Source organism: Aquila chrysaetos, chromosome 3 (genome assembly GCF_900496995.4).
Source record: "Aquila chrysaetos chrysaetos chromosome 3, bAquChr1.4, whole genome shotgun sequence".
In the NCBI taxonomy this organism is placed as follows: domain Eukaryota; kingdom Metazoa; phylum Chordata; class Aves; order Accipitriformes; family Accipitridae; genus Aquila; species Aquila chrysaetos.
This window is the reverse complement of record NC_044006.1, coordinates 22,075,219-22,102,771: the sequence shown is the minus strand read 5'-3', so window position 1 is coordinate 22,102,771 and position 27,553 is coordinate 22,075,219. Positions and strand designations below refer to the sequence as shown.

Sequence of the window (27,553 nt, the reverse complement as noted above, 5' to 3'; positions counted from 1 at the left end):
CACGCTGCTGTGAATCATACAAAACCCAGCCTAACATGAGTTCACGAAAACAAACTTTGAAGCAAAGTTTCTGAAGGCAGAAGGACCTTACCATTTCCTCCTCATTTAATCAAAGGGAAATACACTCCATCAGCGTTGGAAATAAACACAACTACCAGAATTTAAACACAGCTGTTACTACAGAGCAGCAGCTGTACTGTAAAGCACCTGCATATACACAGGCTACCATTTCATACAGTAGCTGATACACTGAGTCCCTTCACCACAGCACAAACTTACTTGGGGACCCATAACTTACTTCCATCCTTTCCAAAGTAACACTTGTCTGAAGCCAAAGGACTCAAGAAAAAAGCCATGAAATCAGGTTTTCTAACTGATTTTTTTTTTAATAAACTATAGAAGAACAAGGTAACATTTCAACCAAAGTCATGACAGCTGTATGCTTAAAAGCAGATACATACATGTCTCTGGATTTTTCTGTTCTCTTTAGGGGAAAAAAAAAAAAAAAAAAAAGAGAGAGAGAAAAACAGTCATGTGAAAGCTGAAGGCAATGCATAGATTTCTATACATATTCAAATAATAGCAGACTAAAGCAAGCAGTAACACAACTGGAAAAAGTGTTTTAACAGTGATTCCAGATCTACGAAATTTTAAAAGGAAATTTCAGTTCCAGCAATCTTTATGCTGAACCAAGTTACATTTTTATACAGCACTAAAGTAAGTTTTATAAATTGAGGCACTAGAAACAAACTTACTTACTCAATAGCTCAAATGTATCTAATGTGCAAACTGAAAAATCTACAGGCCATAGTGTACTAGAAATTTAGAACTTGAAAGGTTGCATTAGACTTGCACTTGCTCACATTGACACAGTGAAATTAGTGAAAAACTACTGTTTTTCCAGTTAGAGTAAAATCAGGTTCTGATTATTGGTTCCAATTATCTTCCTAGCTTTTTCTCATTGTCCTCGCCTGCTCCTTATGTATTCTCATCGGGGGGAAAAAATTGGCTCCTGTGCCAGCCCATTCAAGCAATGCTTATAAAGAAATGAAAATCGTGCCCAAGGACAGGTGCTTTCATCTACCATGCTGTATTCCTTTACTTCATCCTGTGCCCCCACATCACTGAGCTTCTACAGGGTTAATAAATTTGTTTAGAATTACACACTCATGTTCTACAAGGGATACTTGTTTTTACGTTTCAATCCACATGTTCTATGGGGGTTGGGGAGTATTAAAGACAGGGAGTCTTCACAAAGCAATTGGAGTGATTGCACAGCAAGAAGTTGAGACAGAAAGAAAGGAGCTCATATGGATATGTGTGCTGCTTTCTATATGAGGAAAAGTATTCAAGATCCAGTGACGTTTCCACCCAGATGCTACAGTAATTGGCACCCTCTAAACCCCTACATTAAAATATACCTCAGTATTTTAATCAGGCACTTAAACAGAAAAACAAAGCAGTAACCTTTAACATAGGTATTGTGATAGCTAGTCTGCAAGGCCAGAACATCTTGTATGAAGCACCCAGGAAATTAACTGTCCCACAGAACCAAGTAACTCCTGTCAAGGGCTAAAGGAATAGAGTCCCTCACTAGACAAGCATTTTTAAAAAAAAAAAAGAAAAAAAAGACTGAAAGATGGTTAGTAAATATTTGGTAAAAGCTATTAACCACAAACTTCTGTATATTCTTCACTACCTAATGCAAAATGTAGTGCAAGGTTATTAATCCTTTGAGAAGATGGATCCAAAAGTAAACATTCAATGTGCTTTAATTTACAAGATAATATTCCCCCCCCCAAAAAAAAAAGTTTCTCCACTGATAACAAGCTCCCTAAGGGAATACATTAATTTTTGCAAGGGGAAAAAAGCAATCATTTAAAAACATAATCTGAAAATCAATAGTTGCCCTGTTTTGAGCTATAACATGTTTCTGATCAACATTTCTTTGGAAAACATGGGTTAGACCAACCAGTCACTGGTCCTGCAAGAGGGACCTTCATCTCCCTTCTTTTAACTAGTATTCTGCAGATGAGAGTAACCATTCTTTTAAAACAGTAATGAACATATTTTAGTCCAATACACTTCAAAGTTATAGGAAAATTCTACCTGCAAGACTTCATCTACCAACATTTAAGTGGTTAATTATAGATATTGTCACAAAAATACAGAATCAAGGAAAAGAGGAGGAAATTCGGTTGTAAGGCTAAACACTTGTGAAGTTATCTTTATATGCAAGTCAAGGGACAAATGAAAGAATCTACAGACACACAAACCACATTTTTATGGTAAGGAGAATGCCAAATGTTTAAACCATTCTTAAGTAATTTATTTTTTTTACTGATGATTTACAAGGCCTTGATTATTAGACAAAATAGCGTATTTTAACTAAACTCAAAAAAAATACAAACCAATAGAGTATAGAAGGAAATGCTATATGGTTTCATAGAATATATCACACCCAGTGCACACACTGCTTCATTTTTCTCATCTGAACCCATTTGTTACTTATAGGATTTTTGCAAAGAAATATTTTGGTCTAGCCAACACATAGTGTACAGTTTCAGACCACTGAATTAGGCTCTAATTCTGGCATTAGTCTACAGTCTAAACCACTGCAGCAAATCTTTCAAAGTGTTTAGTGTAATCAAAAACTGATCTAGATATTTTTGAGCAGTTAACAATAAACAGGAGTTATAGACTGCATACAGTTCAGAATAGTACATTAACTGAAGCTAAAAGTTTTAGTATGCTTATTGCCAATTTCTCCCAAATTTTAACAGCAGAGCTTCTTTGCAGACACATTATTGCTGAGGGTAATAAGGCTGTTGAGGAAAAGGGTATCCAGGTTGTTGAGGTGCCGGATATGGTGCTTGTCCAGGATTTTGATACACAGGTGAGGGTGCATATGGCAGATTATACTGACCATACATGTATGGATTATAGCCCATTGGCATTGGCATCTGGCAATACCTGTGGAGGGGGGCGGGAAGCATACTTTAGTTGCAAAACACTGATGATGATAATTTGCAAATAACAACTCATTAACAGATACAAAAAGACATGCAATCACCGCAAATGCTTTCCTTTCATTTCCATTTTTGTGCAGCAGAAAGTGTGGTAACTTTCAAGGATCAAACATGAAAAAAATTGTAATGCGTGGAACAGAAATGCAGACAGAAGGTGGAGCAAAGGCAACTTGCTAGAACTAGAACTGATCTAAATTGATTCTCTTGTGTTTAATATCATTGTACATATTTTAACATTTGCTGAGCCTGCTACTGAAGGAGAGAGCAGCTGCCTTCAATTCCTCATGATGACTCCAGAAAGACGGAAAAAAGCATCAGAAGAAAGCATACTACTCAACTGGAATTTTTTCTGTATTTTTCATCATCTTTAGCAAGATACCAAGATTTGAAAAATTAGATATGTCAACACTTTTGAGATAAACAACACCAACTGATTATGCAAGGGATGGCAACAGTCCACAAACCACAGTTAAGGAACTGCAGTCCTATCTCCCTTCTCCTTTAAAAAAGCCAAACTACAGAAATTTAAAATGAACCCTCCCACAAATGCTACCAGCAAATGATTCCAAGAATTACATGATAAAACTAAGAAAAGTCATCATGCCTCAAACACTACACACATCTTCAATTATAACAATAACTGATTTTAAAATGTCACATGCAACAAACAAGTGCTTTTAGGTAACAGGGTAACAAAGAACTGCTTAAGTACTCCCACAGCTTACCCTGGGTAACCTGGATAAGTTGGGTAAGGAGGTCCCTGTGCCTGGGAAGGTGCAGTGCTTGCTGCAGGTGCGCTGGCTCCTGGAGTAGGAGCAGGAGGAGCAGGAGCAGCAGCAGCAGGAGCTGCAGCTGTTCCAGAGGGTGCTGATGTAGAAGAAGAACTGCTTGCTGCAGAAATCACTGGTGGTGGTGGCCGTGCTGGTGGCTGTGGTTTAGTCCCCTAACAAGAGAAAGTAAATTAAGCTGGAGCTTCTTTCTGGAAGTCTTGGAATCAAAAGCTGTGGTTATATGATTAGTTGATTTTATTTTTATTTTACTTTTAAACAGACATTCTATATTTAGGCTATACAGATAACAATGTGAAGCATCTAAAAAGCAATAAGCTTTCCATTTCAAATCTATAAGTTATGAACACCAATAGGCCATAATACACCTCTCTGCAAAGTCTTTAGACTTTGCCCTCTATTTCACTTCAACACATTTCCAAATACACCAATATATTAAGGAGTGATATACACAAATTACAGATCAGTTTGGAGTTCCACAGTATGGACCTTCTATTTTCAACCCCCTAATTCTGTATCATATATTTACCACCATGGTTCTGGGTGCTGGAGTAGGAGTTGACGATGCAGCAGGCTTACTTCCTCCGGCTGCTGTGGTCTGATATGTAGGCAGAGGAACAGAGGGAGCACTGGGTTCCCTAGCAATGCTTTGCTGCAAATCTCTATTAAAAACAAACAAGCAAACATACAGCTTAGTTTAAGAATTGTTTGTTATACATGTCAGCAAGCTAAGCTAAAAAGATGCAACAGACTAAATCTAGTATTTAAAGCATGATCCCTGAGCTAGCTCAAACTAAATTTGGAGTCCAAATCACTTCCACAGAACCAATCCTCTAGCCAACCCTCTGATTAACGGTTACATTTATTTTCTAATAATGTCTCCATATTCCAACTCAATACTGGGTATAGATCACTGAATTAGCCAAAAGCTTTAGGATCAGAAATTATAGAATAGTCAGAACGTTTAGCAACTTGGAAGCTTTCCTGAGAACCTAAGGAAACCTCAAGGCTATGGAAAAGGATGAAACTAAATTTCAGTAATTTTGACATGTAAAGAGAAGCAATACAGAAAAAAAGCAATGTCATATTGTTTGTAAATTGCCCTAAATTAAATAATATTGCATGCAAATACCACACATCTAACAGAAGAAAGAAGAGTCTGCTAGATAATCTGCAATATCATTTATATCTGGGTAAGTATAACTGTCAAAAAAACCCTGGAAAAAATCCAAATGGCTCAGCACATGAGCTTTAAAGTTCTCTATTCTGTTACCTCTAGTGTTGGAATTACTCTTGGTAAGATACAAGGAGGCTTTGGTGTCACATTGTACTACAAGCTGCCATTAAAGAGCATAATTTTACAGTCAGCTTGTTATGAAAACTCCAAGGAAGCAGTTCTAAATTACATATTCAAAGGTATGTAGTTAATTTCTCTATGCAAAGGTTCAATATTTGAGATTGGGCAGATTCTTCAGAGAGACTTTAGGAAGCATTTAAAATTTCAGACAATTTTGCTTAAAAATGATAGGTGAGCAGTACGTAACAGCTAGAATTTGATAGCTGGCATTCTGAAACAGAAGACAGGGGAGACTGACAAAGGTATACAGCCTAGTTAGCAACAAACTACAGACTCCTATTGTATAGCGTGCAAAGGTGACCTCCAAAGAAGAACAAAACTGGCAACTTTTGCAGAAACTTGGTAGAAAGAACAAGACTGAAACAAAAACTCCAACAAAACTGTCCTCGTGGTTACCCCTGCAATAAAAAGGAATGATGGAGAAAAAGCTGGAAATACTGTCCTGATGCTCTGGTACATATGCATATGCATATCTCAAACTACTTCTTGCAGATGGTGGAGTAACTGTTCAACACTGTATTTATACTGAAACTAACAAAACCAAAACTTAACATCTTAAAAGATAACATAACAGATGGAAGTAACAATTTTCTTCTTAAAATCACACTGCAAAGACCAATGACTTACAGAACAGTGGTACCATTCAGTGTAGTATATTTTGACCACAAAGTGACGAAACGCATTACATGTGAAACATAAAACACTATTAAAACTGATCCTCCAATGGCCAATCATTATTGGGGGGGGGGGGGGCAGCGAAATTTCTAGTTCTAAATGAGAAACAATCTAAATGAATTTATTTTCAGTAAATGAAAATGCAGCCCACAGTCAATATTTTTATTGAGGGGGGCAGGGGGAAGGGGCAACACACACACTTAATTCACTCAAACCGTGGGTTGGGCGCACTGAGAAATACATTTTGTACATGTATACTACAAATATCCCAAATCTGATCACCGCCCCTAACCTTGACAGGGTTTCACATCAGCAAACAGTTAACACGTAGGGAAGTAAAAGATAGCATGGCAAGATTCAGCTGAATGTTTTATCAACACTAAACCTACAGCTTTAACACTGAACTTCAATATATTAGAGATGTGAGAGATTCAGACCTAAGCCTTGATTAAGCAGCCTACAGCTTCCAAATTGCATGAATGTAGGAAGTGGAAGGGGTTGTATACAGTTATTGAGAATTAATTTTCAAGTACAATGCCCAACTGAAAAACAACAGTTCTACAAAGGATGAAGTTAGGAAATATAAAATTTGAGGGCTGAGCATCCCATTCACAACATGGTACGTGCACAGAACAACTGCAGTTTCACCAACTGAAACTTTAGTAACAACTAGACTTTTTTATAAAAGGCTATGTGCTTTGCTAAAGAATACCTATTAAAAGGCAAGCCTTTTCAGCTATTATTTCCTCTTAAGAGAAGAGCCTAAAAAAAATCACAGCTGAAGCATACTATACTACCCTGATCACATGTGGGGGACAACGACATCATCAGACACTTTCCTTCACATGAAGGACAAAATCTGCTTCTCACCCCAGCAATGTAGGCATCCCACATATCTAAACAATGATATCAGACCAGATCAGACTATGGAGCAGAGGTGGAATACCAACGTTTTTCACCCCACCACACTGGGCACATGGAAGGCAACTGTATGCTGAACCATTTATCTAATTTCTCAAACCAAAATGACAGCAGGAGCAACGTGCAGAAATCAGGAGTTCCTCAAAAGGAAAGAATAGAATAAAATTATTAACAAATGCATGCCAAAAAGAACTGAGAGTGAAATCATGAAAAGATGAAACAGATTCATGCTGAACTGTATACAGGAACGGCAAAGCGGACTTCAAAGTAGATTTTTCCATTTATTTCTCCTATCACTTTCCTAGTTTTTCAGGGGAGGGGACAGCAGGGTTAGTATTAAGGCATAGAAGAGGTGATAGTCTTAACACACCTAGTTTCCCTTTCTTATTTCATCAAGTATCATAATAAACATGTCACCAAAGATTAATTTCTGATAAATACTTAACCGTTTCTACAATGCTTAAACCACATATTGAAACCTTACTTGAGCAGTTCATCTCTTTCAGTCTTGCGAGCAAAGACAATGTCACTGCATTTGTTTTGGAATTTCAGCAGGATTTCTGTCAGCTCATTGTAGAACTAGTGAATGAAAAAAAATCCCACAACACACTCAATCAATACTTTCAAACTCCATGCTAGCATATTTCTACATATTGATCCAGTTATAGGGGTTGTATTATTACAGTGCCCAGAACCTGTCATTCCAGTGAAGTTTGCCAGTGCATATTATTCTGCTTTTTAAAAACAAGTATTAGTCAGCTGTTGTCCATCACTGTAATATCATACAGTTTTGTGGGGTGTTTTTTTAATATATATAAATGTATGTGTGTGTGTATAAATATAAAAATAGTTTAAGACAACTAGAAAGTGTATTAAAACCAGAACAAAACTAGATAACCTCTGGCGATTAACTATTTATTTTTTAAAGGATAATTTTTACTTTTTCTTTTAATTTTACTGCCTTCAGTCAGTTCCATGCATTTCATTTTTATAGATATTTCAGAGTTTTATTTTCTTTTTTCCTCTAGTGAGCTGTCAATAAACCAGCTAAAAGTACTTAATACAGAAGCAGTAAGACACCTTCCAGAAGCCCAGATCAAAAAAAGCAAGCTAAATAAACCCCTCCTCATCTCCCCTCACGTATGCAGTAGCAGTATATAAAGCACAAATTCGATAAGGTGATTAAATACCATGGGAGAACAGATGAAAGAATTCCTCAGATAAAATGGCTCATTTGGGTACTTCAGCATCAGTTACACTGCTGTAATTAACAACTTCTCCTATTTTAATATAAAGCAGTGCTCAGAAAAGCTTACTTTTTAGATAAGAACAAAGAGGCATTTCACAGCTGTCAAAACAATCAAAATTCAAGCAACTCACTGTCCTCAATTCATCAGTAAAATCCTCAAAAACGTACCTTCATCTAGCATTTCTGCAAAGTTTATTATGAGTTTTGATTCACATCTTATTGGGTAAGTTAAAAAAAAAAAAAAATCCCTTAAGCGTTACCATACCTTTGTGCCTTCTTTTAAATTGGCTACAAGTTCCACAAAGTTGTCATTTGCTACAGCTAAGTTCTTCAAAACTTCTTCTCTTAAATTAGATTCATTGTTTGATTGTTTCATCTTTGAAAAATCCTGATGTGCATTCTTAAAAGAAAGGAAAAAATAAGCAGTGAAAATAATGCAAGCTAGTTCCGTGTAAGATTCTGTATGTTTCAGGTTTTTTCTGCTTACTCATTGCTTCTACCCCGCTTTCCCAATACCGGCCTTTCCTCACCTTCCATCCACACACTGTACTTCCCAATACTTGCTATCTGCCAAGTGCAGTGGCTGTTTCGGAACTACGCGTGTATTAACTCACTGGCAGTAGGTATCAGCTAATTATCTGTTCTGTTGTGGGCTGCCTTCAGCTAATTCTCAAGCTCATACTGCAGACTCTTTCAGAGGCTATATTGATTAGGCTCTCTCCTGTACTACCCTCCACTGACATTCATAAAATCATACCAAAAGTTAGTATTTTTCAGAAGTGCTACCTCAAATTTGGTTGACATTGGCAAGCTATTAAAAGGACAAGGAAGTGGAAATCTTCCAGAAGCATCACCTACATCTCATTTCTTTTGGGAAAATAAACAAACAAGCAAACTTAAAAAGACTATTTCAGCTACCAGAAGCAGCCAAACTTAAACTCCAAGACATTCAAACATCAAAGTAATATCCATCAAGATTTTAGAAGTATATTATGTTAAAAGATATCTGAATATAAAATCCTTGATAAAAATGGGCCATATCGTCATTTAGAAACCATTATTTCCCTTTTGGAAAAGTCTCTATTCTTGCAATCCAATTTGCAGTCAGACGTTGCAAGTAATCTTGTGCGCAAATAGGCTCCATCATTACTCAAGCCACTAGAGTCACTTGTCCGAGAACTAAGACTTCCTCTTTTGCCAGATATTTCTGGTACCTGTCTCTAGCGTTAATGACAAATTAAGGCTGAATTAATAATTAAACTTTGGGAATTTCTCATTAATTTTTACTTTGATGAGCTTTGCACATGCTGGAAATCAAGCACATTGTAAAGAGCAATTAAGAATAAACCAATATGTACTTCAAACACCCAAAATGTCTTCCAGTGGACAGTAAGGACAGGTCTCCTGTTATCTAAGAAAGAAGTATTAAGATGGGATGAGAGGAAAAACCAAAACAAACCCAAAAACTTCTTAACATGCCAGTTAAGTTTCTTTCAAGGGCAAAGCCATCTGCAGAATTGGGCCAAGAAAGGGTCCAAGAGAATTTACACTGGAGCTCTGGGAGAGTCTGCTAAAAATTCATATTTGTTTCCAGTGAACACAAAAAACACCCTTGTATTTTTCAGTGATCAGAGGAGTAAAGGAGCATCAACTGGCCTATGACAGAGTAACAAGCAAAACAGAGTAGAAAGCAAAGTGGGATTTCTAAAGCACTGGAGAGGTAGAAGAATCATTGCTCCTTAGTTTAAGAGGAAGGAAGACATACAAGGTGTTGTACCTGAATGTTTTTGAGAAGTTCTTCCTGCTTTTTTAGGGACTCTTGCACTTTCTGTGTGTAACTTCCATAAATTCTGTCCAACTCAGCCACAGAGATAGCCTCCTCATTTATAGCACCATCCTGCGAAAGTGCAGTCAGGAATTTGCTTGTCATGTCAAAATTTACAGATTTCAGGTCATTTTCCAGTTGTTCTCTCTCCTTCTTAACTTCATCCAGATTGGCCAGCAAAGTTCTTAAGACATTAACAACCTAGGCAATAAAAATTGTCAGAAGTTAGCATGTTTAGAGGAATTATTGCAGAAGTATACTCTATTACTTGTTTTCATCTTGCACTCCTCACTGATGCTGGCAACACTACTGCACGAGTATTTGTTTATAAATGTGTTTAAGATGACAAACCAGGACAAAATGCAACAAAACAAAGATCTTCAAGCATTTCTCAAGCTATATTCTCCTCTAAAGATTTGCTTCCACTAGTAACACTGAAGTACTACAAAGATTTTTAAATCTATTTTTTTAAAAACTGATCTGATACCTTCCAATAGGATATTCTAAAAATGGCAGTCAAAAACACTGACTTCAAATCACTCCTATGAGAAAAACAATCATATTGCTGTAGGTGAGCCATGAGTTTCTTGGGAAGCAAGTTGGTGTAATTGCCTAATACTTTAAAATGCTAGGCCATGTCTCTGACATTGCCTAATTGTCCCAAGAACCTGAGCACTACACCCCACCACCCTACACAACAAAAATATTCATCAAGGATTGCTCCTTTTATAATACTCAACCAGTTTCACTGTCCGTGAAGACTGAACTTGCTCACACCAAGTGTAACAAAATATACTCAAGCAGATTTTAAATTAAAAGACATCCTCTTTTCCAAATGTTAGTTACCTCCTATATCCATTGTGACAGTAACAAGAGCAGCTAAGGATCAGCTTCCACACCAATTCATGTAAGTTCATTTTGTTAGACAAATAGCACTTCTATTCAAAATAGGGACAAATTTCAACGCTTTACCTCATTTCCTTGTAATGTTTTTGCTGGGTTGGCAGAAGGAATGGCTGCATTGAGTTCTGCCTCCGGCTTACATAGAAGTGCAATCGTATCCCGGTGAGACTGATAGCGCTCTTTCACTTGTCCATCTGCTTGAACAGCTTTATTCAAAATGTTATGGTAATTGGCTCCCTCTGGTGGTGGGAGGGAAAAAATGGGTGGTTATATTCTTTCAAAAAGTTTTAGCTAAGTCTTGCACCAGAGCCGTTTTCACGCTTTTCAGCAAGACTTCATACATTTTTATAAGCCTGCCCATTATGAAGTTATTAAGACTTATAAATAAAACTTAAGGTTCTAAGTTATGTTTTAAATAGTGCATAAACTAGGCACCTATATTAATTCTGCAAAGAAACATACAAAAGTGTATGTTTAAACACCTGTTTAAACACCAGATTTAAACACCTGTAACTTTGCCAAACTAAGGCAGTGGTATCAGTCCCTTATAAGCTTCAAAACAACACATATCAAGTGCACAGAAACATGCTGTAGTGATGGCCCTAAGTAGTTTGACTAACTGCTGGGGGAAAAAAAAAAACAAACCAAAACACCAAATCAAACACCTTGATGGGAAATAAACAAACAAAAAAACAAATGTTAATATACAAAGAAAAAAACAACTACAGTATTTAAGGGGTAACTGCAACCAGATTCTTAGGAAGGCAGTCATTATTCATTGCATATGCTTTCTGAAACTTTAGCGTGCACGTGTATTCCAGGGGTACAAAAGCAGCAGCAAATTCTCTGCTATCACATCATCTCTCAAGTCTGAAAAATGGTGCAGATAGCAACAGAGATATTTTGGTATAACCTCTCTTAAACTGAAATTTGTATATTTAAAGATAATACCAGAGCATTGAAAACTACTTTAATTTACACAAAGAGAACGGACATTCTTAGAGAATCCCCAGAATCCAAAGCATGAAACATGAAATTTACCTGCCCTTAAAGGCTTATAGAGCTCATTGGATGGCGTTCTCTGCCAGCGTTCTTTGAATTTTGTTCGCAGGTCATTGTCTGTAGTTTCTTCTTCATCTAATAATCTTAGTGACTACAGAAGTAAAATGTTACATGCATTATAAGCCATTCTAAACATGAAATAGCTACAAAACATACAGCTAGTGTAGAAAATACAAAGAATGCTTATACGTCCTTTATAAATTTTATTTGGCAAATAAAAAACAGGCATGAAAGGCACAAATCGCCCAAATTTCTTTAGAATTCTCCCCCCCCAACAATTTTAAAAACAAAATAATTGTAAGGGAACATCCACATGTGATAGAACAGTTTTTGTATGGACTAAATGCTTAAATGGCATATTTTTAAGGTGCTATTAAAGTTACAAGCATTTTGGATAATCGTGCACTTTTTCTATTGCCATTTAAAGAGAAAAAAAGCAGTGGTGGTGGTTTTTTAAGAATGTTTTAGTGTTAGCGGTTGCTGAGCTTACTTCATCTAAAATTTCTTTGTTCCTTTGTAGCAGTTCAGGCAGATCTTTGATCAGCTGATCAACAGTCTGAATTCCTCCCTGTTCAATCACAGACTTAGATTTGTTCAAAATAGACTGAGGAACAGTATCACCAGACACATCTTCGATAGCAGCAGGAAGATTGAGGGAAGCCAACACACTGAAAAAGTCAACATGTTAAACAGCAACTTGTTTGTAGTTTTAGATCTTTTTATCCTGTAAATAACACTGCTATCCAAACAATCACACAGTCAATTATAATGCAAACAGAGTATAATGTACTCCTGGACAGAAAGTTCAAACTGAAAACACTAAACTTATTCCTAGTGTATACCTCGCCAAAAACAAGTTTCAAAGCTTTTAAAAGCTGAACAAATCATAATCTTTTAGCACTTACAAAATATGGCAAACATTTTCAGTAGGTTCTTTATCTACCGGATAGTCACAACTGCCTTGAGTTACATTCCTATCTTTCAGGTTGATATAAATTGTTTTATTATTATTTATTTTAAAGAACAACATTTTTGGAGACAAAATATCATGTATTGAGTCACTATCAAGCCAACCATTGGAATGTGAAAATCCTTCCAGATTAATGGAACTGGAAGTTTTTCTGAGCAGTGTCAGACTCCTAAAAAATGAGGAAAGATTGAAGAAAATTAAATACTATATGTTCTTAATATGCTTTCAGTCTTAACATCTGCAGAAAAGTAGTTTTAAATACCCCTGCTATGGCTTAAGTTTGCCAGCCTACCATACAGTAATAAAAAACCGCTGCTGTTATCTGGATGTCTGCAGGCTGCAAGGCAACCAGTGTTTATAGGCTGTTCCATAACTCCTCTTGATAAATTTAAGCAGCAGCCATACTCACCCATTTGCCAGATTTGTGGCTTCTCTCATCTGGGCTATTAACCTGTTTACTAGATCTGCCTTTCTCTGGTTATAAACACTCACAGATTGCTGAACTTGCAATGGAACCATCTTCTCAAACAGGTCTGCAAGTAAAGTAGTATAAATTACTCAAGTTGCACTGTGAAGATAAAAGGACACAAACATCTTCACAGCTCTTTTGTACAGGTTGTACTACAGAGACTGATCTGAACAGTTTAAGCTACTCTCCCCCACTCCCCAAGATGTCTTAAAAAAAAAAAAAAAAAATCTATTTCTACAGGTCTTTAGATTAGATTTCAGTTTTTAAGACTGAAATTAATTTAGAAATAATTTAAAGGCATTATATTTAAAAGAATTGTAGGATTACAAATCAGACTTTCCTTACAGCTTCATTTCTAATTCTGCTTTTTTAAAGGAAGAAAATGAGAAAGGGAAGAGAGGATCACTTTTCAGAACTCCCCTGTACAGCCGACAAACTGAAATTTTCCAGCTTTATGAAGGTCAGCAACTAGGTTAGTTAAAATTGTACAATTTGTTACTTTTCCCTTCTATTAGTGTTCGTTCTGAAATTAAAAAGGTTGGTTTAATATAGAAAATACGGTTGCTGAGAAAATCTGAGAAAATCTTTAAGAGAAGGGCACTCTGCAGATAATGATTTTCAACCTGTGGTTTATTCTTCCAGTACTTTTTATCATCAAGTAGTAGAACAACAAACGAGAGGGCAAATGGCACTTTCAAAAACACTGCTGTATACTTAATACAATTCAAAAGGAAACATTTACTTTTTAATGGTACAAATGAACTTCGGTGGCCATGTGTTTCACAAGGTAACAATTACCCTGTGTGCTCTACACACTTTGCTTACCAGTGAATTTCTGGCTGAGGGGAACAACAACTGGAGTAGACTTCACAAGACTGGCTTTTCCAATGGACTCCAAATCTTTCAGGTCAGGAACCCGGTCATGGTAAATGAAGTCATTGTCTTTTTTAGCAGCTGTAAGTGCACGGTTGATCTTGTCAACCAGATCTTTAACATTTATATATTCATCATAACGAGATGCCACTGTTTTCACCAAGTCTGCTGCATGCTAAAAGAAATAAAAATACAGTTAAAATAATAACTTTTCTTTCTTTCTCCATTTCATATATACTTAGGAAAACAGATGAGCTTCCCAGTTAGCCAAGCGACTACTGCCAACGCATATGATCAATATTATCTCCTTTAAGAAAATATTCTCCCCTCTTACATATCAAAAAGGAAAAAGGAGATTTTACTCAGTAAAATAGTTCACTGGAGGAAAAAAAAAAAAAAACACAACACCCCCCCCTACACACACACACAAAAAAAAAACAGTAACCAAGTTAACATCTCACAATAGCTTCACTATTACTCCCCAAAATCCCCCCAAAATGCCACCATGTCATCTTCATGTTGTTTCATGAAACCCACAGCTTGCTTTTGCAGGTACTGCAAATTGTTTCTCAAACCTTGCTCACATTCATGAAGGAAGAGGCCAGAGTCCTGCTTTTCACATCTGCCACTAACACCCATCTAACCTTGAGCTCAGAAGCTACAGAAATTACGCTGGAATCCTACTGCAAATTAAAATAAAGTACAAGGTCTGCTGTCTCTTCACTTCTGTCTGCTCAAGCCTAGATGCAACCCTGAGGTACCCAGTTTTCCTACATCTAATTTACTGCAGGACAGATGCAAGAAAAAACATTGTCCTTTGATTTTATCTGTTCAATCCTTATCACAGTGTGTTGTGAAAGTGTAAAAACAAAGTACTGAGCAGCAATGTCAGTCAAGGTTTACATAAATTCACAACAATTCAAAAACTCAAACTTCTTGGAATAGTGATGTGGAACCTGAGCTACATTAGAAGTGAAGTATATTTGAAATCACACAACAGTGGTTCTGGTTTGATACAACACTACCGTCTAACTAGCATTTGCCAAAAACAGAAAATGAGAGGAGAAAAAACTGGGGTGTGCGTATATACTTTAATTTGGAAGAATTTATCTCCCCTCCCATTTAATCCATCTTTGTTCTAGCTTTTAAAAAGGGAAATAAAAAGAGAGTATTACTTTATAGTAACTGCATCTTTCAAAAACTCAAAAGGGATACTAAGCCTATAATTTAGATTAATGATGGAAACAGTATTTTATTAAATATGGAGAACAGAATTTAAGTTTTGGGATTTAAGTTGCATTTTACTAAATGTATTAAATAAGACACATGATTTTAACTTCTGACTACATGCTGTTCATGAAGCAGTGCCAAAATAAGTAATAATAAGACTAGTTCCCCTCAGGCTTCACTAAAAAACCAAAAACAAACCCAAAAGCAAAACAAACAAAAAAAACCCCAAACAAACAAAAAACCCAACACCACAAAAAAGCCCAACCCACCAAAACTTTAACTACTTATAACTACTCAACATGGAGGGATACTTCCTGTAACACAATGTTAAGAAAAATCCCGGACACAAGCTAATTTACTATACAACTTAAAAATGATAGTAAATTTGATATCGCCAGACCTGTCAAGGGTGAGCACTTAAAAAAAAAAAAGACATTAATATTGTATTACAGTACAGTCCTAGAAAAGGAGTTCTGCTGGGCAGATTTGAAACTCAAGAATAAACAACAGATACACCATCTACCACCTAGTAATGTAATCATAATATAATAACTTGCTATTAGAAATTCATACAGGCACTTGATTGTCATGCAAGCACACAAAAAAGAGTTTCAAGCTCCACCTCACTCCAAGTCAATAAATGCATAATGGTAACTTTCAAAATGTCACCGTGATAGTTTTATATAAGTCCCTCAACTCTCCTCCATATCTATAAAGAGATATTGCACATGGATCCTACAAAGTCAGTTGAAACGGCACTTCCCCCCCCCCCCCCCCCCCCCCCCCCAAGGACCAGGGGACTTCAAGAAAGTAGTTATTTTTAGCCACTTTTTCCCTACCTTACTTAAAACATGTGAAGAACTTACTTATTACAACATCTATATCTGAGTCACCCTAGAAACCAGATACAGAGGCAAAAATCTATAAAGACTAAAAATACAACTGTTTGTTCATTTTTCAAAAATTATTCAGATTTAAATCAGGATTGCGGGAGGCTATAGACCACTCAGAATTTTAATGTTCTGGGGTTTTGTGGTTTGGTTTTTTGTTTTTGTTTTTTTAACATTACATAGGAAAATTTATTAACAAATCTGTTACATTAGCTACACTGAGATAAGAAGCCTATGCAAACCTAAAGATACAGATTTAACATGTCAAGCAGTATCAAACTGCCCCCAAAATCATTAAAATACATCTTTATAAAAGCTACAGAGATACCTCTCATCTTTGCAGCTGCTAATAATTTGATTCATGTGATAAACATGCTCTGTAATTTTTTAATACTTTTCATTCTTAGTTATGTGAATTTTAGAACTCTGAGCTAGCTTTTCAGGATTTAAAGTTTTCCCATATTCTTCAGAAAAGAAAAAAAAGTTACTCACCTGCAACCTCCCAATTTCTTCACCAAATTTCTTCTGCTGTTTTGCCAGGATAGATTGATGATATTCTGCATTGGCCTGCATAATGCAGTGCTTTGCAGCCAGAACGGGAAACACCTCCTGGAAATAAAAATACTGACCAGGGGAAAGTCCAACCACATTAACCACCACAGACAACATGGGATGCAGGAAGAAAAAGGAAGAAGAAAAGGAAATTAGAATCACCCAATTAATGGTTTAGATAGGTTAAAACATTAGAGGTAAATGTCAGAGACCACGTGACTTTGCAGGGATTGCATCCAGTCTTGCGTTTTTCAATCTGTTGTTGCAAAACTCTTAGTGTCCATTATTTTAGATGAACTACAATTTAAATTCAAGCCATGAAGTCACAACATTTACTTCAAAGATTAGAAATGCATGCATACATTAGAAAGGATAGTTGCAAGAACACACCCAAATGCCCCCAAGACAAAGCCAAGACAGTGTTCTCAAAAGAAGGAGAAGGGGGGAGAAGACAGGCCTTTTTTTTTTTTTCTTTTAATTTAACAAAGCAATTACACTTAAAACAACAGCAGGCCTATCAAGAAAGTAACTCTAAAATTACAAATACAAAGAACAAATAAAGACGACCAATAACTATTGACATGGAAAGCAATTTAAAAGATTTAAAAGTCATTTTTAGGCTTTTATATAAAAGCACTTATCTTTGCAGGAGTACCAACCAAGACATGAAGAAAACATTGTGCTGCAGCCCACAGTATAGGCATGGTCTTTGATCAAGGATTTGGCCTTACTATTTTATTTCTTAAATCAAGGAGCACTGGAAAACCAGAGTGATGTTTTAAAGACCTCAGTATATAAACACCTGCTTCTTCACATTTGTGCAAACTTGCTGCCCGCCCGCCCCGAGATTAAAAAAAAAAAAAAAAGGAGAGTAAATTTGGAAGAAAAAGCTGTCTGGGAGGCCTTGCAACCGGAGTCTGATGCACCAAGTCAACCGCTATTTCACAGTCCTAAACATGTAACTGTTCTCAGAGCTGGCACTGAACTCACAGAACCAGCAAACCTTATTACATTCTTTCAGATAATCAATTGACAGATTACTGTGCAACTGGAACAGGGAGCAGATCTATGGCTTAGAAAGGTCCACAACAATGAAAGACAAAGCAATGGCTTTATTCTATCTCATTGTCTCTCAGCAATCAATCATAAATGTAATACCTAAGTGAGAAATTGGCCCAATCTACAAAATGCCACAGAAAGCATGAGAGAAAATATGTAATACATAAAAGGCTCTATCAAGTTGCAGCCAAGCAAGATATCAATTTAACTTCAAAAAACTTTTTTTTTTCCTTCCAAAAATAGATACAAAAAGTCACTGACTGGCCTACTAAGGCATTTGTGTAATTCATTGCTTAAGAAAAAAAATGCATGCTTTTACTTTAATACAATAGCCCTTACCCATACAGTTCCTACCATTATCAAGATTCTATTCTGCATTAGACACCGGGCGGGGGGGGGGGAATTACCAGATTCCACCCCCCCACCCCCGAGAGAATAAAAGTGCCTTCAACAAATACTTTGACAATTATTTGACTAAGACTGCATATTAAGTTACAGGACCAGACATCAACCACTTCCATTCATCACTGGTAAAAATCTTTTTAGTAAGTTTTCCAGTGTGTTTTTAGTAAATCTAGTATATTTCACATTTTATTTTTAACAAGACAGACCACTGCAAGCTGGAATAGTTATTTTAGAGTTTTGAAACTATTAACGAAGGAAAAATAACTGCAAATTAGCAACAAGGAATGCTTCCCAGGGACATTCACAGAAAAAGCACTATGGAAGACCATCTCCTATTTAGCTAGATAAAATTTCAGGAGTCCAACAATACCAAAAGTAAATCTTACCCAACTTCTACGTTTATAACACTGCACAAAAGGTTTTCTACTATTTTATGATTTGAACATAATTGATAGATTTGATACACTGAAAACCTGCTCATTTTTAAGTACTTGTTATACAACGTATATTCAAAGAACATGAAAAAAGATCCTTCTGCAGCTTCCAAAACCAACAGCACTCAAATCAACGGTCAAGACTAAACTGAGATAATTTACAAGCATCAAGATTGTTTTGGGTGGAGGAAGAGAAGGCAGGCATAAGGACAGAGGATACCTACTGACTTCCAGCACTGTTTTTCATTAACAAGTAAGTGAACAGTACCACTCTATTCATGCTGTCAACATGAGAAAAAGCTTCACATGAAAACATTGAGACTAGAAGCCAATTAAGCCCCATTAGAAAGTGTTAGTTTGAAAAATAGATTTAGTAAGGCATTAAGAAGGCCACCCTAAGTGCTATCATAAACATTTCAAGTTCACTTTAAATGAAATGTGTTGCAAATAAACACACTTCATCTAATAAGATTTTACTTATTTTAAAAAACCACACTATCTTTTGCCTCCTAGATTCTTCACTGTTTTTCAAATTACAGGTTCATTTCCCTTAAATGTAGCAATTCATCAACTTTTCTTGAGGATACATTTTAAGTGTATTTCATCAAGTACATTGTAAACAATAACAGTTATTCACAATAACAGCAGATCCCAGATTATTTCCATGAGAGTTACTAACCTTGGGCAAAGTATCTTTATATTGACATTGTTTGTAAGCATCACCATAGTAATCTGCAGCTTGATTAGCTAGCTTAGCTATGATACCATCTTTCATTTTATCTGGCGGGAAGGGGAGAAAAAACAAAGAACAGTTATGATTATCACCAGGTTTTACAAGCAAACAGGTAAATTACTTCATCTTCAAACAGCAACAACTGCATTCTAAGCGTATAGCTTTCCATTACAGCTCAAAGGTGGGATCTCATTCTTCTCTCCTGACATCCAACAGCAGTTTCCAGATTTTCTACTTCAATCATGACACTGAAGGTTCAGTCAGTTGTACAAGAAGTCTTTTGGCAGCTGCTGGCATTTATGCGGGATTAAGAGTGATGCTCTACCTTGGACCAATGGCAAGCTGCCAATAAAAGCTGCAGTCCCACTCTAACTCTGTCAGCTTGTTCCCAGCCCTTCCCTTGTGCCAGCACAAGCATTTGTGCAGCCATAGTCAAAGAATTTAGCTGAAATACAGTTAGCAAAAAGTAGTTAATTTTCAGCAGGATCTGTTCTCTAACGCAGCTCCACATCAGGACTTTCAAAAATTTGCAGAAATGCAGCATAAGAGAAAGGACTGGTCCTTTCCTTGACAGTCAACACCAGTTAGCTTTCAGTGAGTATAGCAACACCATTCCTAGACATAAATAACCACAGTTCCTCCAAGTGGTATCCACTACTTCATATCAGAGCCACATGTGCCTAGCAGTAGCAGTATTCCCTCCCTCACATCCTCACCCTGCTCCTGAAGCCAAAACTGTTAAAATAGGAACATGCTGCATCTATCCTTATCTCCTTTTATAATCAGCTCTGCCCTGCACTAGCAATTCAGCCTTTCACAAGAAGGCAAGCAATCAATGCAAACATTGGCCGTCCACTCTAAATAGCTGCCCTTACAAACAAGTATCCTCTGATTCAGGTGATTTTTATGTACTGTCAGATTGATGAGCATGAAGGGGGGGTATGGGGAGATTAGGAAGTCTGCAGAGTATGCTTAATTGCCAAAATTAAATCAAAAGAATTCCCAAGTAGTCTGCTCATTCCAGCATATTTACACATCTACCTACAACACTTCAGGCATGAGCTATGACGTAATATATTTACCTTCTATGAGGTAAATGCATTTAAGGTATGCCAGAAAGATCTTTTCACTGTGGAACAGGATTTAGATGACGAAAGGAGCTTATGAGATCCAGCAACTTACTTCTCTGCTAGAATGTTTCTGTCCAGTGCACTAAATATTTAATAAAACCAAAAAATTAAAATCTAAATAGACTGTCCTTCTAGCCCCACCTAGTGTGTGGTAGTTGCATCTTCCTTCATAAAGCCTGAGCTCTTAAGAAAAGAAAAAAATATTGGCATGCTAACTATAAAGGAAATGTTAAGAGACTCATTTGTCCATGCAGATAGCTCTGAAGAGATCTTTCACCTCAGAAGCTTTAGTTTTTACTCACATATCTTTAAAATATTGCAAGCCTTGAGATCGAATGGTGAACACATGCAGACCTGAAGACACTTAAAGAAAACATTAAGAAAGGCTCAGAAATTAAAGAACTGATCTGTAGTTATGCAGCAGAGTTAAATCTAACTGACCAATCTGGGTTTTGCCAAACACTTCCGCTTTCTTTCAACTTGTGAATGAACTCAGTTCTATCAGAAATAACATTATCAGCTGGTAAGCTGCTAAATAGCCTGTCTCACATGAGAGAAAAACCAGAAGATTGCAAGTAAGGTAAATAGAAATGCAGCAAGAAGCTCAATTTGAGTTTTCAGATCAAACTTTGAAGCATTTCCACTTGAAAAATAGGTCTCTGAAGTTAATAATGTTGTCAAACATGATTCTTCACAAAATGTCTTTCCTGCCAGGAAAAAGAACCTCTCTACTTCTGACAAAATCTACAGCCTCCATACTCAGATGATTATTAATCTTACTGTCCTTCTAACACTGGCAGACTTGTGGTCTTGGGAGTAGTCACAAAATCTTCAGTTCACAGGGCACAAGTGGGTTTTGGATCAGCCTTGCTTTATCTTTTTCACATTTTGAATAATAAGAAATCAAGAAGGTGACAAAAAGATCTACTTCCCGTGCAAAATGAGGTAAGCATCTGCTCCTGCTCTGAAGGAGTCTCAGGTATTTGTTATACAAATTTATTTCAAAGCAATGTCCAAATAGCCAGAGACTAAAATACTGCTACCAGCATGATAAAGAACATAAACACAATTTATCAGTTGGCTGAAGGACAATAGTTTCTCACTGAGATTCTCCTACAGGCAGGAAGGCTACAATAATTTTCAGGGATTTTCCCTGTGAAGAAACATTCCAGTTAAGATAACCCCTGTCTTCCTCCATTGTATTCCAAACATGGGGAGAGAGAGGAGTTGGTGGGCAATCATGTGACCTCTATGTCCATAGTTCTACTTTTAGATATCTGCAATATCTAGATGCACAACTTCTTGTAAATACAGAGAGAAGAGCAGAATAGCAATGAGTAAGGGATCTGGTACCAAAGACAGTACTGTATCACAGGAAAATTCTTTGAAGCATGTATTCTTTAATAGTTGTATTAAAATGTGCAGCCTCTGAATCAGTATTTCACAATCAGCCTTTAACTGTTAGGGACATAATTCTTCGTTCCACCTGCAGAATTTCACATTGAGATAAACAGGGCATTGTCAAAGTTTGACTGGGTCAAAGAGTTCCTCTCAAAAATAGGAGCAATCAAACAGAATTTGTTTCCCCTAAACTCTTAGGAAATGTCCTTTGTTTCCTAGCACAGTCAGATCTTTCCTCCTGAATTCTCATTAAATCATTCCCCAGACAGAGGAGGAGGGGAGTAGTGGTAAAACCCCTATGCACCATTTCTAGTACTCTCAGTTCTTTTAGAGAACGCCTTTTGTTCTCAAGTGGGAAAAGGAAAAAATATAAACCAGCAAAATCTTTTGTAAAGATGAAGACTAATGGTTTTGGACATAAAAAGAAAGGAAAGGCAAATGGGACAGCTACACTGTCAGGTGAACCTTAGACAAATTTTTAAGTGGCATTTGTAGTTTGTGTTTAATGACCTGCAAAGCTGGGGAGGCGGGTGCAGAGAATCGGTAAAGGCAAAAATAAACACTTCTGAAAGGCCCTTTACAAGTTCTTATTAACTTAAACACTTATAAGTTTTTGTGGAAGTTGTAATGAGCACATAAATATACAAGCCAAAAATTAAGATATACCTCTTGTAGCTTTCAAAAAAAAGACTTCTTGGGCTTGAGCCAACATAATAAGACTGAGAGTTCCAACTGTGTCTGGAGAGATGTCCACTGTAGGTTCTCGATTCAAGGATGACAAAACTGTGTCTTTAATGTGTTGGAAAGTACCACTCGCAAACTAAGTAAAACAAAACAATGTATTATCATTCATGTTTCCAAACACATTTTTTCTGTTACAAACATAATACATACAACAATTTAAAAAAAAGAAAGGGAGGCTTTTTTGGTATATAGTCTCCCATTTATTGTTTAGCCACTAAAAAAGATTCCTTGTTACTTCTTGTTCTTGAAGCCACTTACACCGAGACATTTATCAAGACAGACTGTAAGTAACAGTATAGTGGCTACACCTAACGACATAAGAACATGGAAATTTTAATGCATTCCACAAAGAAAGAGATTATTACTGTATTACTTGTTAAAACTAAAATTTATACTAGCTAAAATTATTAAATCTTAAGCTGAAGGTTATTAGTTACCAACACACTTGGGGGAAGGGGTATGGGAAACTGGAATTAAATCCTTCAAAGCTGGTAAATAAATGTGAGCCAAGACCAGGTACTTAGCCAACCAACCTTTGCAATTAAGAGGGGGAAAATATGTGTGTGTATGTATATATATATATATATATATTTATGTATGTGTATATATCGCTTTAAAATTGAGAGATACTTATTTGATGTTCTAAGATTAATAATTCTGAATTCCTAAGCATAAGCAGGGAGCCTCCGTACCTGATAGTGCTTAGCTGCAGCTTTTAGACCTTCATCATTATCCAGATTCTGTTCTGCTGCAATCTGGCTTGCCAATGCTCCACAGTTGAACAAAACACAGGTCTTCTCATACCCCAAACTTGCCAGAGCTGCAATCAAGACAGACAGTTACCCACACTGTTAAGAAAATAAACTTCAGTACTCTAGCATCCTACAGATGAGGCGAACACTACTAATTCCTGTACTAAAGAGATCAGCAGTTTCAAGCCAAAAAAAAAAAGAAACCACCAATCATACTGAACTTTCAAAGTCAAAGTCATCTTCATTCAAAAGGGCTTTACATAGTCTAATTTAGTACTTCCACAAAGCATTTCCACGTGATGAACTACAGAAAGCGGCATAAAGCATAAAAGCGGTAGTATGAAAATCTACACAATACACAAAATAATTTGAAAGTCTTTCTAACTAGAGTGCAGCTTTTTGGCTCCCGAGGATACAGAAACACAGGAATTACTGAAGGATAATCTGAAATAAGAACTTCCATGCATTAATCAATTTGCAATAACTGCCCAATTACAGGCTCCTACTGTATCTTGAATGCAAGATTAACCACTCTTCTCTCATTGAGGCCAAAGATTTTTTTACATGCTCTGCCTTACTATCTATTGAAATGCAGGGAACTTTTTGCCTCTCAAAGCTATTGTTTCAGACTGAAAATGCTGACAGATATCTTGGTTGCATATGTACTGAAACACCTAAGGATTTACTTAATAAAAACTTGTGCTCACTAGACAGCAGAGTAGCCTGTCCAGACTCAACTCCTGTAATACTTCACAGTCCCAGAGGATGGAGCCCACACTTCTGGAATCAGTAACACCTGAACAGGAACCATTTTGAATCTATTAGTTGCTTTCAGAAGGTTATTGGCCATATGCAAGTGCTGGAAAATCTAAAGACTGCAGATATTAGTTTCCTACTACTGTTAAAAAGTGTCTAGACATTCCTCTTGGAGAATACAGAAAACTCAACTAGTGAATTTTCAATTTCAGAAACCCAGGTACAACTTCTAAGTTATCCTTAAAATATGAAAGTACTAAAGAGGCACATTTGTTTCATCTCACCAACATCCAGCCTCCTTATACAGCTACATATTTATCTAACCTATTTCTGAAGTTTCTACGTTCACACTCCCTGAGCTGCACTAAATTTTCAGACAAGCAGCCATAAGTCTGACATGCCATTTTTCCCATTTTTTTTCCTTGAGAGAAAAGCGAGTTACACAATCACTGTCTTTCATCAATAGTCATTTATCTAGATCATCTCTCTTCTGCAGTTTATTTTCCAGATTTTTTCTAAAAAGATCTTGCACAACTTACACATCATTCAAAAGACTTAAACACAAAAAAAGAAAGAAAATATGGCTTTAAAGTTTCTGAAGTGCAAAATTATTTTAGATGCAGAATTACTTTATACTCTGGACTGCATCTCAAGTGTGATTTACTACAGTGAGAACAGCTGCTTAGCAATATAGATTTTCCTCAGACTCATCTGTTTATAGCTCTACCTATTAACTTAAGCCAACATATTTCAGATTACATGCCATGCTGTGAACTTGGTCACTTTTCAAGCAGCCACAGTATCTGTCAGCTACCCCTGTGATATAGGCTTGGGATTCAGGGGAAAATGGGAAGAAAAGAGTTTGTCACCACAGCAAGAGCCAGAACTCTCAAGTCACCCCCCTGTATCTTGGCCCCATGGAAGTCAAAGGAGTTTAACATTGAATTTCCATCTGGAGACAGGATTGCCTCCTCTTAGATGTCAACAGAAATTCTTCTCCCTCAGTACATGGAAATTTTGCTTTACACTGAGAAACCCCACTGCTAATTCTGATCTGAAATAAAGAGATACACACACACACACACACTATAGTTAATCTGGAGAGCAGCATCTGGATAAACTGCCATACAGCACTGTAAAGATATATACTAAAAGACTCCTTTTGTTATTTTCTTTGCACTAAGATCTGCTTTAAAGTTTCAAAAAAAAATTTATTCCATTGCTTGTTAACTGAGTGTTACTCATATCTCAGTTAAGAATTTCTTTGATATTTCACATGGATTGTCGCATAAATCTCTACCCACCTGCCTCACAGATCATTTAGACTAGTATATAATTAACCTGCAGACAAGCAAGCTTTCTCAAGCTGCTGTAACATCACATTTGTTCAAATTGTCAGGATAATCATCAACATTATTATTACCAATTCTTTTTCTCACAATTATTATAAATCTCTGGTGATTCACAAACTATGTTTAAATCATAATTAAATATTCTAAACTTTACTATGAAACAGGTTCAATCATCATGAAATGCTAGCCTCAAAGAAGACAGAACCAACCAAATTCTGAGAAAAAACACAGTATCTTCAGGAAGGTCTCCACTGATCCGGAAGGACTTCTTAGAAAATAAAGCAAGGAAAGGTGTGCACCACCTGCTTACACATGCAAATGCAGTGTATTGTTACACATGTAGTTCACACAAGCACAGCTTTAGCAGGTGTATTCAGAACATGGAAAACTGCAATGACTTTCAGTAGTTGCTAACAGAGGGCTACTTTAAGGACAGAGAAACTTTAAAAAACCTAAAAAGAGAGGAAGTACTCTAACATTTTTTCAGGTTTTGTCTGAAGCTTAAAATTGCAATGGTCCTCTCGCAATGCTAGTGGTGATGAATGCTTAGGTATAAATAGAAACTAAAGAATGATGACACATGACTGAACAGCTCCTCACTTAACTCAAAAGGATTTAGTCTTAGTTGCTCTATTGGCAAGTGTTCCAAATCCATTTAATGATCCTGAATTTGCAGTGCAGAATTGTCCCTGTTTGTGCCTCTGGAAAACTAATATTAAACCTCAATTTTATAGAAATTCTTTGCCTGGGGCCCATTTATTCTTTACCAATGTTGAAGTGATTAATCTGTTACCAATACAGTTGAACTCATTTGAAGGCTATTTTGAGAATACTAGAAAGACTATTAACAATTCAGCTATATAAAAATATTCCCAAAATCTAGTATCATTAATACTTGCACTTTCGGTACATTCACATACCCAATTTGGCAGATCCTCCAAAAAGTGATCCTTTATCAAAAGCATCTTTCCATGTAAATGTTACACAGACCTGAAAGTTGTAAAAAAGAAAGATCTTTATCTCTGAAATTAAATATGAACTCTTCAGAAAATATCCCAAATTCACATATTTATCCTTTTATATTCTAATCGCATAAAACATTTAATTCACTTGTAACATTACAAACATCCTGCAAGTTTCAGGAAATCATTAAATGTAATTTAAAAAAAAAAAATCTATTCTCCTTTTCTTCCTTCTTGTTAGATTGCTCAAAACATTTCAAGCAGACAAGACAGAAATTCTCAAAATAATCTTTTAGCTCTGCTCATATTCTGAGTGACAAATAAATTTATTTCCAAACCAAGATATTCCTCTCCCAAGAAGTCTGACAGTCTGGTACAGTCACAGTTAAAGGAAACCACCCAACCAAGCAGTTTCCACTGTTCCAAATTACTACCATATTTGGAACTGTTTTGTAATACCAAAATTCAATCGAGTGAAACCAATAGCAGCATTACGAGCAATTGCATTCAGGGAAGAGAATGTGGGTAAAAACCACTGTGTTTTATATTCCACTTCCAGCATATATTTCATAGACAATACAAATACTTCACAGAATCTGCTCTGAAGTTCCACAATTTGATTCCTTACTCAGCTTATCAAACTAGTTGTAGCAACTGGTATAAAACCAGAAAAGATAGCAAAATTCCTCGTTTTAAAGTGGCTGGGGAGAATAACTTCAGAAAGAACACAGTACTGCTTGATAACGTATTTTCCTCTAGCAGCAACCCCAGTTCAGGAAGTTCTGGTCCCCAGCTGTTCATTGCTGCTTTCACTGACTACTTCTTCTCTTTGATGGAACAGTTTACAGATCTGCAGAACTTGCTCTTAAAGTTTTTCAGTTTTCCATGTCTGGGGGTTTGCAGATGGCCGTAGCAAAACATTTGCACACTAAAAACCAAAGTGCAATTCTTGGCTACAAGTGAATGCAGCTACATGCAAAACTCAAATCAGTTTGAACTGCATTAAAACTATTCCCTCACTTGTAACCTGTA

The 27,553-nt window shown here is 36.4% G+C and overlaps 1 protein-coding gene across 4 annotated transcripts in view; it reads right to left on the bottom strand.

Moving 5' to 3' along the window:
* Positions 1-365: 365 nt before the first annotated feature.
* LOC115339256 (programmed cell death 6 interacting protein) overlaps positions 366-27,553 on the bottom strand; it is a 34,551-nt gene continuing 7,363 nt past the window's right edge. The window contains exons 3-18 of one of the 4 annotated variants that reach the window (XM_041122460.1): positions 26,480-26,549; positions 23,392-23,519; positions 22,622-22,775; positions 19,371-19,471; positions 16,734-16,865; positions 14,074-14,296; positions 13,189-13,312; positions 12,300-12,477; positions 11,789-11,900; positions 10,817-10,986; positions 9,797-10,045; positions 8,285-8,419; positions 7,255-7,349; positions 4,350-4,479; positions 3,755-3,972; positions 366-2,973 (exon numbers count right to left, since the gene is read on the bottom strand). In XM_041122460.1, the coding sequence (XP_040978394.1) occupies positions 2,805-2,973; positions 3,755-3,972; positions 4,350-4,479; positions 7,255-7,349; positions 8,285-8,419; positions 9,797-10,045; positions 10,817-10,986; positions 11,789-11,900; positions 12,300-12,477; positions 13,189-13,312; positions 14,074-14,296; positions 16,734-16,865; positions 19,371-19,471; positions 22,622-22,775; positions 23,392-23,519; positions 26,480-26,549 (2,388 nt within the window). In that variant the 3' untranslated portion in view covers positions 366-2,804. Of the gene's footprint in view, positions 2,974-3,754; positions 3,973-4,346; positions 4,480-7,254; positions 7,350-8,284; positions 8,420-9,796; positions 10,046-10,816; positions 10,987-11,788; positions 11,901-12,299; positions 12,478-13,188; positions 13,313-14,073; positions 14,297-16,733; positions 16,866-19,370; positions 19,472-22,621; positions 22,776-23,391; positions 23,520-26,479; positions 26,550-27,553 lie in introns of all 4 variants that reach the window. The other 3 variants (XM_041122461.1, XM_030008959.2, XM_030008960.2) reach the window with 3 other exon arrangements.